Source organism: Pelodiscus sinensis, chromosome 11 (genome assembly GCF_052426305.1).
Source record: "Pelodiscus sinensis isolate ZL-2025 chromosome 11, ASM5242630v1, whole genome shotgun sequence".
Classification (NCBI taxonomy): Eukaryota; Metazoa; Chordata; order Testudines; family Trionychidae; genus Pelodiscus; species Pelodiscus sinensis.
In genome coordinates, this window is record NC_143062.1 from 6,440,633 (window position 1) to 6,455,367 (window position 14,735).

Genomic DNA, 14,735 nt, shown 5'->3' on the forward strand with positions numbered 1-14,735 from the left:
GGCGAGGGTTCCCGATGGGGGGCCTGCCTTTCCCCCTCTTCTCCTGCCGAGTGGCGCTCGTGCCGGGAAACGCTGATGCTCCAGCGTACGCCCACGTTCCCGGGCACCTGCTCTGAATAGCGCGGGGCTGCCCCGGCCCCTGCTCCTCTCCAGCTTTCGCTGCCAGGCTCTGCACTCGGTGTGTCGTGGGGCAAATGGCACCGTCCCCCTCCGTGGCCGAAAGCAGCTGTTGCTTTCTGAGGCGGGCAGGGCCAGCCCGCTCCGTGCACGCCTTCTCCCCAAGCGCCCGTGCCGAGGGGTATCTGGCCCTTGCTGGTGTTCGCGTTGCGCCCCTAGTGTGGGGGGCAGGTGTCCAAGGTAGAGGACTCCCCAGGCACCATTTCCGGGCTGTGCCCACGCAGCCACGTGCTGGGCGCTCTGCAGGGCTGCAAGGAAGGGCGGGGAAATGGAGCTGGAACGCGGGAACCCGTCAGAGGGGACGTTGCCAGCGCCAGGCTCGGAGATTTAGTGCAGAAACTGGTTCCAGGAGCTTGCCCCCCCCAGTGCCCTGGGACCCCTCCCATGGGCCAGTGGGGGCAGGGCAGATGCCTGTTCACCCCCCTCCCCAGCTCAGGCTTGGCGCGGCCGGCAGAGGCGGACCCCCCCAGAGACACGGCGCTGACGGTGCTCCTGCTGAGTGTTCCTACGCCGGGGGCGGTCACCCGCCCGCTGGGGCTGGACCGGCACCAGGGGTCACTTCCCAGCTGCCTGCGCTTTGCCGTGGGGTCCACTTCCCTGCCTCAGCAGGCAGTTGAGGGGAAACGAGCCGTCCCATGGGCTCGTGACAAGTGCAGGGGCTGGCCAGGGCAGGCCTGTGCGGGCGACTTGGTCCCTGCCTCACAGGGCTGTGAGGAGGGGGCCTGAGCTTAGACACGCCGTGGGGCCCACATGCGGCTGGGACGACCAGGGCACAAGCTGATACAAACAGGACGTGTGCTCCTGGTCACTGGAAGATCTCCTCGTGGTCCCCGGGGGAGTCCTGTGGGACGGACTGCAGGCCTTTGCGGCTCCCGGCCCTGAGTCCTGGCGCTCGGCCGGCTAGCGGCACCCACCTCACCCCTTCAGACTCCTGTCCGCGCACACAGTGCTGCAGCAGCCTGGGGACGCTGCGTGCTGCAGGGCAGAGCTTTCCCGTGGGCCCGAGAAGCCCTCCAGCTGCCCTCATGCACGGGTCGGGGGTACGTGCGGCACCCGGGGTGCAGAGGTCTGGCCCGTAGTCAAGGTCTTTGGCACCAGCCTGGCTCCATCTCCAAGTGCAGCCGGGCCGGAGACCTCCTGGAACATGCTGCCAGCCCTACCAGCAGCCTTTGAAATGTCTGCCTCCTCTCTCCCTGCAGTGTAAAGTGTGCACGGTGGGGTACAGATCCTCCTGCTCCTACTGCAAGCTCCCGAGAGACGGTGAGTCTGGGTCGTCACTGGGCCGAGCTGCCTAAAAGGCGGCCTGGGGAGGGAGTGTCCCCGTATAGCTGCCTGGGGGCTGTCTGGGTACTGTAGGTCGGAGCCAGCCGCCTTCCTGGCACACACCGTTTGCCCGGTCCGGCCCTGCCCTCCTAACCAGCCGCCTTCGGGGTGGGGGTGCTGCCAGGCTGGTGGCTCTGCAGGGGGCCGGGAAGGGTGCCCGGCACAGCGACCGGCATCTGGAGCAGCCTGCTGTCCTGTTTCTTCAGTGCCACTGGCCCCCGTCCTTCCGAACACCAGGGGCTGGCAGCTGGCGGGGAGCTGGGCCGGGCCCTGCAGACACAGAACTAGGTGGCGTAGCTGGAGCCCAGGGCTGGGCAGGATGCGGCCCGGGACGGCGCCTGGCCACTTCCTGTGTGCATCCTGCTGCCAGTGCCACTGAATTTCCAGGCGGTGGCTCAGGCAGCAGGGTCCTACTTAAACGGCTCCCAGCGCCCGTCGTGGCGCTACCCCGGCAGGGCCCACAGCCACGAGCCCTTCCAGAGCTGCGGTGGCTCCAGGCGGCGCGGTAGCGACGGGGCCGGGAGCCGCGAGCCCTTTGCTGTGCTTCTGATTCAAAGCCTGGCCCCAGACAACCCCGGGGGAGGCTAGTCCCCAGCCCCGCCCCTTTCGAGAGGTGGAGCCGGCCCCCCGCCGCAGAGCGCGGGGTAACGCGTTCCTGTCTAGCCGCCCGCCGCCCTGCAGCTTTTGCCCTCCCCGCGGCACTAGCCAGCCCAAGAAGGGGCTCGCAGGGCTGGCTGCCGTTGCTGGGGAGTCTGGGACTAGCACGACTCAGGCCCCAGGACTCGTGGCTGCGTCACTCTGACTTGCCGGACAGCCAGGTCTTCCCAGGACAGAGCCTGCGCTGCCCTTTGTGCCGGGCTGTCCTGCCTGCAGAGCCCCCTAGGCAGCGCCGGTCGCGGGTGTGCGGGCCCTGCTCGGAGCTCTGTGGTCAGCAGACCCTACCGTGGCTGCCATTGCGGTGCCGGGGCGCCTGCAGGCGCACTGGCCTTTGCATCCCCGCCTCCTCGGCAAGCTTGGCCGAGCATCACAGCAGCCGGCTGCATGGCGAGCCAAGGGGCAGTGTCCCAGGGCCACGAGCCTCCTGTTGCTGGCCCTGGGGTGCAGGTGTTCGGAGGGGGAGCCTTGCACGACTGGGTTGTGAGCAGGGCAGCGGCACAAGGAAGACCCGTTCTCTGGGGGGTGGGCCCCCACGCTGGCTGCGTCGGCCTGTTCTTACACTTGGCTTGTGCCCCTTTCTCGCAGGGAGCAGGCCAGGGGCCGAGCCCAAGGGGGGCGCGGAGGAAGAAGAGGCCCACGCCGAGCAGGAATGCAGTAAGAGACTCCCCGCGCTCAGGCCGGGCTTGGGGGGATGTTCATTCTGGGGGGGCGAGGTGTCCCTGGGCCCCGTCACTAGACATGCCCGGGGGGGACACCGGTGCATCGTTCACAGGCGCAGTTGCTACAGTCAGACCTGTAATGCCTGTGGAAATCACGCGCCAAGCCTTGGCGTGGGGGGTGAAGGACTGTTCTCTTGCTGTGCTGGGCGCTGGCGTCGGAGAGCGGGACTAGCTAGCTGCGGGCACTTGGGCCGCGTCTTGGAGTGGTGTCCCTGGGGGCTGGCAGCAGGGCAGCTCCCTCGCCGGATGGTCCCCAGGTTGCCCAGCTGTGGGAGTGTTCTGGGGTACAGTGCCCTGGGATCGCGCAAGGCACAGCCCCGTCTTTGCCTGTCCAGGGCCCTTCCCTCTGGCGTTGCTGCGGGGTGCTGGGACGCAGCGCTCGTGGAAGGGCCCCGAGACTGTGGCCAGGCGCTGCTGGCGCCGGGAGGAAAGAGGAGGGTGGTCGCTGCTCCGGAGAGCGCTGGATGCCAGTCAGCTCCGTTCCTTTTCTCTAGTAACAGAAGCCAAGCTTGAAACGCCCGAGCCCGAGTTACCGGGACACCCGAAGCCGCAGAAACAGCCTCCCCAGCCGGCGGCAGCCCCGCAGCAGAGCCAGGCTCCGGAGCCCGAGCCTCGGAAGAGAGAGGAGGGCCGGGAGCGATGGCCGTCGCAGGAGCGGCGCTACCCCGCCTGGAAGGAGAGCCAGGAGCCTGCTGCCAGCGCCCCCCAGGAGGGCGAGAGCAGAAGTGAGTGGAGCCTCTGGCGGGCTGGGCCCTCGCTGTCGCCTCCCGTGGAGTGGCGGAGGAGGGGGCCTGGCTTGCTCTGGTACTGGTGGATTTGGGAAGGGGGTATCCCAGCCAAGGATTTGGGGGGAGAGTGGTCCCTCCCCCAGCCCTGCCTCTGCTGCGCTCCAGGCCCTGGTGCCGGGGCGGGAGGCCTGTGCAGAGCCAGCAGCTCGGGGTCTGCTCTGTCCTGCTGTCCCCCTCCGCACCCACCCTGCCCGCTCTGGGCCTTGGTGGGCAGAGGGGCCCCCAGCTGGTGGAGGAGGGTCTCTCCCGGGGACGGGCACGCGGCCGTGGCAGCGCAGCGGCTCTCACCATGAGGTGCTCCAGCCGCAGACTTCAAGGAGCAACTTCTGCCCTGGCGGCAGGTGCGCTGGCTAGTCACAGCCTGGTTCCCCCGGGACCCCTGCCCAGGAGCTCGCGGCAGGAGCCACAAGGCTCCCACACCGGAAAGGGGCAGCGCCTTTGGAGGCAGCAGGGCTGGGACAGCGGGAGATCGCTCCTCACCCGTGGGATGGGGTGGGGCAGGGCAGAGCTGCCCGGCTGTGTCCTTCCTGTCCCCGCCCCCGCCCGGCTCTCAGTGCTCTCCTCTGCCTGCTGCAGCCATCATGCTGAAGCGCATCCCTCGCTTCACCCCGCCGGAGGCGATCGTGGGGCTGCTGGCGCCCTTTGTGCGCCTCTCCACCTCCAGCGTCAGCATCATTAAGAAACGAGCGAGCCAGCGGAGCGACAACTACGGCTTCGTGGAGCTGGGCTCGCACGCGGTAAGGGGCTCCCAGGCCTGGTGGCACGACGGTCCCGGCTCTGCCATTCGCTGGGCGCAGCGGTAGCGCTAACGGATGCTACCTACGCTCCCTGCCGCTTTGCTGGGGCAGAACCGTCGCCAGCGCCCCCTGTTCCCCGCAGGCGGCCGGACGGGCAGGGAGGCTGAAACTCGGGCCGCTTGGAACGTCCAGTATCCCTGGGGGCACCCCAGTCAGCTGCTGGCTACACGGCTCCAACCATCCCTCGCGGGTGGGCCCAGGCCAGGCCCTGGCAGCTCGGAGCCCGGGGGGACTTACCGACCGCAGTGACCAGACTGCAAGACCTGGAGCATAGTCCCCTCTGCAGCCCGTCCGGGGCCTGTTCTCATCGGGGGTCCCCTTGCAGATCCCCGCCCCCGCAGCCCATCCTGGGGTGTGGGGAGGGGCCTGTTCTCACCGGGGGTCCCCTGGCAGATCCCCCCCACACACAGCCCGTCCCAGGGTGTGAGGTGCAGCCTGTTCTCACCGGGGGTCCCCTGGCAGATCCCCCCCCCCGCAGCCCGTCCCAGGGTGTGAGGTGCAGCCTGTTCTCACCGGGGGTCCCCTGGCAGATCCCCCCCCCCGCAGCCCGTCCCAGGGTGTGAGGTGCAGCCTGTTCTCACCGGGGGTCCCCTGGCAGATTTCCCCCCCCCCCGCAGCCCGTCCCAGGGTGTGAGGTGCAGCCTGTTCTCACCGGGGGTCCCCTGGCAGATTTCCCCCTCCCCCGCAGCCCGTCCCAGGGTGTGAGGTGCAGCCTGTTCTCACCGGGGGTCCCCTGGCAGATTTCCCCCTCCCCCGCAGCCCGTCCCAGGGTGTGAGGTGCAGCCTGTTCTCACCGGGGGTCCCCTGGCAGATTTCCCCCTCCCCCGCAGCCCGTCCCAGGGTGTGAGGTGCAGCCTGTTCTCACCGGGGGTCCCCTGGCAGACACCCTCCCCCCCGCAGCCCGTCCCAGGGTGTGAGGTGCAGCCTGTTCTCACCAGGGGTCCCCTGGCAGACACCCTCCCCCCCGCAGCCTGTTCTCACGGGGGGTTGCCACGCAGCCCACCCCCCAGTCGGTGGGGTGGGGTGGGGCGGCTGTGTCTTTCTGAGGAATGCGAGCTTGTCCCCGCCCCCAGGAAGCAGTGCAGCTGGTGAAGGTTCTGCAGAACCTGGACCCCCCGATCTGCATCGACGGGCACACTGTGCTTGTGAACCTCGCCACGGGAAGGAGAAGGTGAGTGGCCGAGAGGCAGCGCTATCCTGGGGCTGTGACCCTTTAGGGCCTCGGCAGTGTACCTGGATCCGAAAGAGAAGCCTCCAGGGCAGGTGCGGGCCAGGTCGTTGGGTACCTGCCTCCGGCTCAGAGGCTGACGTGAGGAGCCCGAGGCTGACAGGCTGCCTGAGGCGTCGGAACGCAAGTGACCAGAGGGTTTGGCCTGTGAGAGTAACCTCCTCGGCCAGTGGCCTTTATGGTAGGAGTCCACCCACCGGCCCATTCCGGAGGAGCCAGCAGCTCCCCTGGGCAGTGCGCACACCTGCCCCCATCCGGCAGGGGAGCAGCCGGGTCAGAGGGCTTCCCTCGCCGTTGTGGCCTGGTCCAGAAGCAAGGGGCTTCAGCTGCAGCAGGAAGGCTGAGGTTGGACACGAGGCCTGTTGGGGGGTGACACACTGAATACGTTGCCTGGGGGCTGTGGAATCTCCCACCCTGGGGCTATTGAAGAGCAGGTGGGACAGACGCCTGCCAGGGCTGGGCTAGACGGTGCTGGGCCCTGCCAGTTCTAGGCTTCTGTGCTTGAAGATGCTGCGGTCAGACTGAAACTCACCTGGCTTTAACCTGTTTCTCTCCCACTAGAAACGACTACGGGGAGCAGGGCGCCAAACCCTACTACAGCCCGGTAGGTCTGCGCCAGTGCTGCCTCTTGGAGAGGCCCGCTACGGGGGCTCTCGTGGGGGGAGGTTGGGCTGTGGGGCCTAGCCCTGGAGTGGCGCCCGCGCGGCAGGCAGAGCGTCCGGCTCGGATGTGTCGCTCTGCTCCGAACCCCCGGGCAGCAGCGCCGAAGCAGCCAGGTTCGGGCGGAGATTGGAGGGGACGGAAGAGTCTGGCTCGGCTTCGCAGCGCACACACGTTCAGTCCGGCCTTGCCCCGGGTCTGTCCGCTGGGCTCGCTCTTCTCAGGGGACTTGTCCCGCCGAGCCCCTGTGGAGCCAAGTGCCATGGGCAGAGAGAACCCGGCAGGCCATGGCAAAGGGCGCCGGCGAGACAGGCACGGCGCAGGCGGGGGCGTCTCGGGCCGTCGGGGGGCCGCACGCGGCAGCGCCTTGTGCGTGCTCTGCGAGACGGAAGGGCTGCAATCCTGCGAGCGCTTGCCTTCCTGGAGAGGCCCTGCTGTGACCAGCTAGTCAGGTTACTGCACCGGCCTGCAGCTCACCCCAAGCCCGTCGCTCTGGCCGGTCAGGAATTGGCGCAGGCGGCCGAACTGCTCTTGCCTGGGCTCCCCGAGCTCGCGGGCTCCCCCGTCTCATTGCCCCGCTGCAGGCGATCCCGGGGCAGGAAGGGGGTGTCCTCGGCCCTGCGCAGAGAGGCCAGCGCCTGCGGAAGTCAATGGGCCTGGCTGGGGAGAGCGAAGCCGGCGCTGCCCGGGCGGTTCCTGTGACCTGTGTCTAAACGGCTCTCTCGTTGCAGGGCAAAAGAGGCGTGCGGGACAGGAGGGGCGCCGACTCCCAGAGGCACAGCCGAGCGCAGTGTAAGGCTAAGCTCCCCCTTGCTTCTCCGTGCACCTTCCTTGTGCTGCCAGCTCGAAACGTGTCCCGCACGGGGGACCTGAGAGGAGGCGCTGGCCCCTCCTCGCCCTTGGGCCCCTGCCTGTTTCGTTGGGGTGGCAGCCGTGGGACAGGTTTTCTCCCCGCAGTGCTGGGGGTGAGGCCCGTGAGGGAGACCGGGAGTGGGCCGCCCCGTGGCTTGGCTGCCCTCACGAGGAACAGCTCAGCTCGCTGCTGCTGCTGGTGACCCGGGAGGAAAGGGTTTGTCCTGTTCGCTGGCGGACCTGGGACGGCCCAGTATGTGGAGCCCCTAGGGCCAGCCGACTTCCCTGCCTCTTGGAGCAGCTTTTGTACTCGGAGCCCAGGTCCGGGCCGGGTCCCAAACCCTTGGCAATGGACCAGATCCCGGGGTGGTCCCAGCCTGGCCCCTCCAAAGCCAGGGCCGGGTGGGGCCCAGCACGGCACACGCCTGCTTTGGGTAAACGCTCTCCCGGGCCAATCTGCTGCTGCTCTCCCCTCCAGCTCCGTCGGACGTGTCCACGTTCATCTACGACCCCGACACCGGGAACTACTACGACCCCATCGCCGGCTTGTACTACGACCCCAGGACGCAGGTGAGAGGCGGGGCGGGGAGCGCCGAGGGGCTGGCTGCGGGCGGTGCCCCAATAGCCAAGCTCTGCCTTCCTGGCACAGTCGGAACCAGACTGGCAGGGGGAGGGGCTTGGAGCTGGCTCAGTGACCTTGCTGCAGTGTGCGTCACGCCCTCGGCCAGCAGCTGTTCCCGGGCAGAGGGCCCCATGGGTCTGGGGTGGAAAGCGTCCCCAGCGGCCGCACTCCCTGCCCAGCTGCAGCCCGGCACGCCCCTCGGCCACTTGCTCTGGCTAAGCCTCTCGTACCCGTGCTCTGCAGAAGGAAGTCCCCGCGGGCCGAGAGGCAGCGTCGTCCCCGACCAACGGCCGGGGAAGGCGGCACGGGAGCCAGGAGAGGACGAGCGAGAGGAAGGAGCCGTCCAGCAGGGACAGGAAGGAGAGAGGCAGGAGCACTGCAGCGAAGGTGAGCGGCGCCGTGGCCAGAAGGGGCCCGAGGGTCGGGCCCGGAGGCTGCGCAGGGCGGGGAGAGGCACTGGGCCCTGGGGGGCTCCCTGGGACTCCGCACTGGATGTCTCTCTAGTCAAGCTGCTCCAGCAACAACCCTGGGCCCTCTGGCCGGTGAGGCAGGGTGAGCCCCAGGCCCCTGCAGGCCTTGGTGTCTAGGGCCGCTATGCCAAAGACACCTGGGCACTGCCAGCTCCCGCCAAACTCCGCGGTGTGCCAACGTGCCAGCACCACAGCCCACCCCCCGCCACGCACAGGAGAGCCGGCCAGGGCCGAGGCTTCGGCTGGTGCGGGCAGAGCCTCCAGCGTGGCTTTTCTAGCGGGTCTGGACAGCGCCCAGCACAGCGGCCCCCAGCGCTATTGCAATAGGATCAGCCGAGAATCTGTGCCCGGAGCGGAGCTGTGGCATGGGACTAGCAGCCTGCCGCCGGCCCCCCAGGGCGAGCGACTGTTTGGGGCCTGACTTGGCTCTGTGGGTTTAACTCGCTCTGGCTGTTTCAGACTGAATTTGTAGAGGAGAAGCCGCCGGCGGAAGACGTCTTCAAGAAGCCCTTGCCTCCCATGGTGAAGAAGGAGGAGAGCTCGGCCCCGGTAAGGCGCCCCGTAGCACGGCCTGGGCTGGCTCGCTGAGCTAGCCACAGCCGGGGCCTGGTGCGAGCCCCTCGCTGCCGCGGGGAGGGGTGCAGGCGCCCCCAGAGCCAGGCAGTTGGTTTAGGCTGCTGCAGACATCTGCTGTGTGGGGCGGAGGCTGCCATGTCTGCACTGGCGTCTCCGTCGCTCGGCCTCCGTTCATGCTGGCCGTGGGGGCGGCCGCTGCTCGTCAGCCAGAGGAGGCCGGTTCAGAGGGGTGGGCCTCCCCCTGCCTGTTTCGCACAAGACTCCTGGAAGGCGAGGTCTGTGGCCGGCCTCCCCCCGCAGGGCTCAGGAACCTGCCCGTTGCTCCAGGGAGGGAGATGCTGCGAGTGGCGTCCAGGAAAGCCAGCGCGCTGTACAGGGTGGCTGCTGGCCTGGCGCTACGGGGGCCGTGGGCTACTCGCCCCCTTCCCTCGGGTGGCCGCCTTGCGCGGGCAGACTGGGGGATGGGCCTGAGGCAGCAGGCCTGGCGGGTGGAGCGGGCACGGGCTGCACAGTGACGGGAGCCTCTGCTCTCGGCCTGCAGCCCAAGGTGGTGAACCCGCTGATCGGGCTGCTGGGTGAGTACGGGGGAGACAGCGACAATGAGGAGGAGGAGGAGGAGGAGGAGGCCGTGGCGGTGCCGCCCCACCGCCCGCCGGCGCCACGGGAGGAGCAGCCCCGCAGGGCGGCCAGCGAGCAGGACAAGCTGACGGACTGGACCAAGCTGGCCTGTTTACTCTGCAGGAGGCAGTTCCCCAACAAGGAAGTGCTGCTCAAGCACCAGCAACTCTCCAACCTGCACAAGGTAGCGGGGGCTGCGGTCGCTTTGCCCGGGTCTCCGAGGGAAGGGAGGGAGCTGGCCAGAGCCCTGCATGTGTGGCTAGGCCCGGGGTGCGAAACCGCCCGCCAGGCGTGTGCTGTGGGAGGAGTGTTCGGTCTCTGGGCACGCCGGCGCGCTTACACCTGGAGCCCGTGTGGAGACAAGCCTCGGACGAGGCGTGGGAGGGATCAGAGCGAGCCACGTTGCTCGCGCCTGTCCTGGTGTGTGCGCCCAGCCGGCCTGCTGAGGGGAGGGGCAGTGGATTCCCAGCTGGGCGCTCCTGAGAGCGCTGCCCACCTGAATCCTCAGCAGCAGTGACTGAGCGCAGCCTGGCCGCAAGGGGGCTGCCGGCAGAGTTGCACAGACAGAAGCGTGGCCAGTAGCTGCCTGTGTTCTGCACCGCTCACTCCGTACTAAATTCACCGCAAGCTAGAGTCCGAAAGGCTGAGTAGCACTGATGGGGAGTCTGTGCCCTACCGCTTGTCTGGGAAAAAAAAGGACCAACATTCCCTCTAGTTTTTTCCATCCAAGTGTGGAATAAATTTTTCTGCATGCACCACAGCATGCCCAAACGTGCACCACCAGCAGAAACACGCTGCCGGCTGCTGGCCCTGCGGGTGCTCTGCTAATCAGCTGGGCAGCATTGGACTCTCTCTGGCGGCCGCCCAAGCGCCCAGCTTAGAGAGAAACGCTGGAAAGGACTGTCCACAGGCAGTGTGATGGGAGCTGTTTGGCTCAGGCAGCACCTGCAAGATCAGCTCATCTAGACTCAGGGTGGCTCCGGCTCCAGGCTTTCTGCACTGACGGTGCCTTTTGCTTTCCTCCTTCCAGCAAAACCTGGAGATCCACAGGAAGATCAAACGCTCGGAGCAGGAGCTGGCCTATCTGGAGAAGAGAGAGCGAGAGGTGGGGGAAGGGCTAGCGCGGTGCCGCGGGCTTGGTCTCTGCGCACTGAGCAGCGGGGCCCAGAGGCCAGGCCTGCCTGGTGGCTGGTAGGGCCACGTGAAGCGTGCCAGGGCCTCCCTCGGGCCTGCTCCCAAGTCCAGCTCCTCCCTGGCATCGGGCCCCACCCCTGGGAGCCTTTCTCCCTCCCACCAAATGCAGGAAAGCCCGTTTCCCCGGGGCGGGAGCAGCCAGTGGCCCTGGGGCCGGGCGCCCTCCCGGAGAGCAGCTGCTTTCTGCTGTCTCCCTGCGGGCTGCTGGCCAGGCGGGTGGAGGAGGGGACTCTGCGTGGAGCTCGTCCCTTCCCTGGGCCCTGCTCCCCCGCGAGCTCTGTGTGGGGCAGCAGCTCGGTCCTGGCGCCTGCACTGACGCCAGCTCTCTCCTGCATGGCCAGGGGAAGGGTCAGGAGAAGGGGAATGGCCGGAGAGAGAGATTCCAGCGCTTGGACTCACCGGAGAGAAAGCGCCCCAAGGAGGCCTGGGACTCGGAGAGGTAACTGCTTGTCTGCCTCATTCAGGGCACCGGGGCTGCTCCGGGCTGCTAGCGCTGCCTGGGCTGGGCGCGGTGGAGATGAGGCTGGCTGCGTGCTCTGGGGAAAGCAGTGTGGCGTCCAGCCTTTCCTTCATGCTCTGAGCTTTCAGAGGCCTCCAAGCCAAATGTGCAGGGCCCTTTGAAATGCGCAGCCCTGCTGGGGTGGGAGGAGGTACAGCGGGGCCAGACCCTTGCTGGAGAAGGCAGGAGCCTGGGCCTTGGGGGTGGCTGAGTGGCCCAGCCCCGGCTCCTCGGGGGGCGTTCCCTCTGCCACCCTGGCTGGTTCTCCTGCGTGCCGCGTCGGGCTGGAGAAAGCCGTTTGGCTTTGCGACTCGTCAGTGAGAACTGTCCTTATTGGAGACCGTCCCCCTCCGGCTCCTGCCTGCCAGTGCGATCCCGGCTCCGCGCTCAAGGGAGGGGCCAGTCTCCCCATCCCTGGGTGGCCAGACTCTCAGGCCTGTGCCTGCGCTGCTTTTCAGGCCGCCTGGGGGTCCCGTAAAAGCCTCTTTCTAAGGACACGCCCTTGCCCCTTCTGCTGGCCATCTGGCAGCTGGCCTGTGCCTGACTCATGCAGCCTAGCGCACCCGCCGCCAGCCTCCATCGGCACGTTCCCTGCAGGCTGCATAGGGCGTCTTTGCCCCAAGCCCTCAGGCCATCGTCAGGGCCGTTGGAGCTGGCACGGGGCGTCTGGCTGCTTACAGCTGCTGTTGTCTTCGTCCTGCAGTGACCAGAGCCCTGCGGGCAAAGCGCGAATTGAGAGCAACAAGGGAAGCCGCACGTTGCAGGCTGTGGGCTGGAAGGAAGGCTCAGGCCTGGGACGCCAGCAGCAGGGCATGACGTCGCCAGTAGAGGTGAATCGGCTTCCTTTCCCATCAGCCTGCCATGACCCTATGCGGGCAGCTTCTGGAAGAGGGACACAGCCCCATTCCCAGAGTCACGGCCTGACCTCCTTGTAGCGCAGATCCGGTTCCGTGAGCCCCCTGCCCATGCTGCGGGGCAAGCAGAGCGGAGGGAATACCGTAGGCATGGCACGGTACCCCTCGCGCTCCAAGCGCATCTCTTGCTGGAAATAATGCGGGGAGTAGCCGGCTGCTGCAGGCGAGATGTGCGCAGTGGTGGCTGTCCCGGAGCAGAGGAGGCACTGAACTCCTCGGGACAGTGCGCGTGGAATCATTCCGGTGCACGGCTCAAAGCAGATCAGCCGAGGCTCGGAGCGGAGTGTGCGCGCTGCTTCTCCCAGGCAGTGGATGCACCTTCCTTCTCCGTGCAGCCCTGGTCAGATGGCCCGTGCTCACTGCACCCTGGCCAGGAGACCTTGCAGCTGGTCACAGGGCCTGTAGAAAAGCCAGATGAGCCCAGGGAGGCTGACCTGCGCCTCGTGGCAACCCTGTGCTGTGTCCTGTGCTGGGCTCCATGTGTCAAGGGAGAGATGGAGACATTGGAGAGGGGCCAGAGAAGAGCAACAAGAATGAATCAAGGCCTAGAGAACGTGACCTGTGAGGGCAGGCTGAAGGAATTGGGCTTGTTTAGTTTGGAAAGGAGACAACTGAGAGGGGACATGAGAGCGGATTTCAGGTGTCTAAAAGGGTGTCACAAGGAAGAGGGAGAAAAATTGTCCTCATAGGCCAAGGAGAACAGGATGAGCAGCAATGGGCTTAAACTGCAGCCAGGGAGATTCAGGTTGGACATTAGGAAAAACGTCCTGCCTGCCAGGGTGGTGAAACACGGGAATAAACTGCCCAGGGGGTTGTGGAGATATTTATCTAACCTGCTATCAGGGCTGGTCTAGACCAGTGTTTCCCAATTGGTGCTCCTGGGGATCCTTGAAGCGAAAGCAAGGGTTCCGCGAAGAGCCGGCACTCCCCGGCCCCCTGTTAGAGACAGAGCCAAGGGCTTTTTTTTTTCTCAACAAAAACGCAGCAGGGGCCTTTTTTTTTAAGGCAACTCTAGGGGTTCTGTGGCCAAATCAAATTGGGAAACACTGATCTAGACAGTGCAGTGAGGGCAGGGGACTGGACCCAAGAACCGCTTGAGGTCCCTGCCAGTTCCAGTGTTCTAGGATTCTATGACCCATCACCCTGCCGTCCCGTCAAGGCCTCAGGGTAAAGCCATGACAGGGCAGAATCCTCTTCTCCCATTTCACATTCACACAGGGCCTTGGGGACCAAACCCTCGGCATCAGCATGGAAAACTAGCCACCTCCCCGGGTGTGCACTCGGCCCGCACTGGTGCCGGGGCACAGATTGGTAGGGTCAGAATTCCAAGCAAGCCAGGAGAACCGCTGTGAGTTGTGGGAGGCAGACAGGTGAATGGAGAAGCTGCTCACTGTGAGATCTGAGATTCAGCCTCTTTTCCTTTGCGCGGTGTCCTCAGATCACATCACCTGTATTACACCTGCCCGCTCCCAGCATCCCTGCTTCCCAGAGTGTTCCCTCCCCCACTTCCTGTCCATGCTGTGGTGTCTGGTTTCCTAGACTGTTCGCCATCTGGCTTTCTTGTGCAGGGCAGCATCAGCAACTCCTCCCAGTTCTGTCTCCTCTGGGCATGTTAGCGCACCACGTAACCTGTGTGCCAGGCCCTAGCAGAGCTCAGACAAAGCCAGCGCCAGCCTGTGTAGATGAGACCGTGCGGAATTGCTAAAACGAGCTGTCTGTGTTGTTTGCAGGCAGAAGGTCAGAAGAAGGGGGCTGGCTTGGGCAATCAAGGGAAGCCCAGCAAAAGGCAGTCCAATGAAACGTACCGGGACGCTGTCAGGAGAGTCATGTTTGCCCGCTATAAGGAACTCGAGTGAATGACGAAGCAGAATCCCACAAACCCAGCTGTCTGTCTGTCTGTCTCATTCTGTCACAGTCTCTCTTCATTTTCAAATTGTTACTGGTTTTGCTGCTAGATTCTTTTTTAAATAAAATGGAAAATTTGTCAGGGCTGTTTCCTTACCTCCTCCCCCAAAGCCTCTGCTTAAAAACGAGCCTCACTTTGGGACCTGGCCAAGGTTTCTCCAGCGGATGGCTCTTCCTTTCTCCTGACATCCTCTGGGTGGGACTAGAAAGGCAGAGATGGGCTTCCTTGTGCTTCGGGAATGTTGCACGCACAATGTCAGCAGCTCTGCGTCCTGAGAAACACTGGGATGGCTGATGTGCTGAGCACCCACTGAGCCAGCTTCCGCTGCAGCCTGGCTGGCTGAGCCCGGCTCTCCAGCAGGCTTCTACCAGACATGGGCCTGCACCTGCAAGGCTGCAGATACACTGCACAGCTCTCTGCAGTGAGACGCATATAGCCAGGGTTCTGCTCCCAGGGGGCTGTGTACACGAGGGCTGGGAGATGGTCTTAGACTGAAAGCTGTGCAGTGTAAGTCCATGAAACGCACACTCCATGTGCTGCAATGTTCTGCCTTGGAGGTGTGGCCCCCAAACGTGGCAAAGCGCCAGTGTCAATGGCTCCCAGCACTGGTAGCTCCCCCCCTCGCGGAGGTGGGTTACACAGGCTCCTGCCTCGGCCCTGCTTTCCCTTTTGAACGCTGCCGGGCTGTGCTTTCACTTGCCAAGCGTAGAGGCGTCGTTTCCAGCAGCCCCCGTG

At 65.8% G+C, this 14,735-nt stretch overlaps 1 protein-coding gene across 3 annotated transcripts in view; it reads left to right on the forward strand.

Annotated features, from left to right (window-relative positions):
- Window positions 1-14,078, forward strand: part of RBM6 (RNA binding motif protein 6) — a 78,851-nt gene extending 64,773 nt beyond the window's left edge. For 2 of the 3 annotated variants that reach the window (XM_075939552.2, XM_075939553.2), the window contains exons 8-22: window positions 1,377-1,437; window positions 2,743-2,811; window positions 3,371-3,601; window positions 4,241-4,401; window positions 5,535-5,632; window positions 6,251-6,293; window positions 7,081-7,141; window positions 7,680-7,771; window positions 8,067-8,210; window positions 8,753-8,842; window positions 9,411-9,671; window positions 10,518-10,592; window positions 11,023-11,120; window positions 11,884-12,010; window positions 13,825-14,078. In XM_075939552.2, the coding sequence (XP_075795667.2) occupies window positions 1,377-1,437; window positions 2,743-2,811; window positions 3,371-3,601; window positions 4,241-4,401; window positions 5,535-5,632; window positions 6,251-6,293; window positions 7,081-7,141; window positions 7,680-7,771; window positions 8,067-8,210; window positions 8,753-8,842; window positions 9,411-9,671; window positions 10,518-10,592; window positions 11,023-11,120; window positions 11,884-12,010; window positions 13,825-13,950 (1,737 nt within the window). In that variant the 3' untranslated portion in view covers window positions 13,951-14,078. The remainder of the gene's footprint in view (window positions 1-1,376; window positions 1,438-2,742; window positions 2,812-3,370; window positions 3,602-4,240; window positions 4,402-5,534; window positions 5,633-6,250; window positions 6,294-7,080; window positions 7,142-7,679; window positions 7,772-8,066; window positions 8,211-8,752; window positions 8,843-9,410; window positions 9,672-10,517; window positions 10,593-11,022; window positions 11,121-11,883; window positions 12,011-13,824) is intronic. The other variant, XM_075939554.2, reaches the window with a different exon arrangement.
- Window positions 14,079-14,735: the final 657 nt, after the last annotated feature.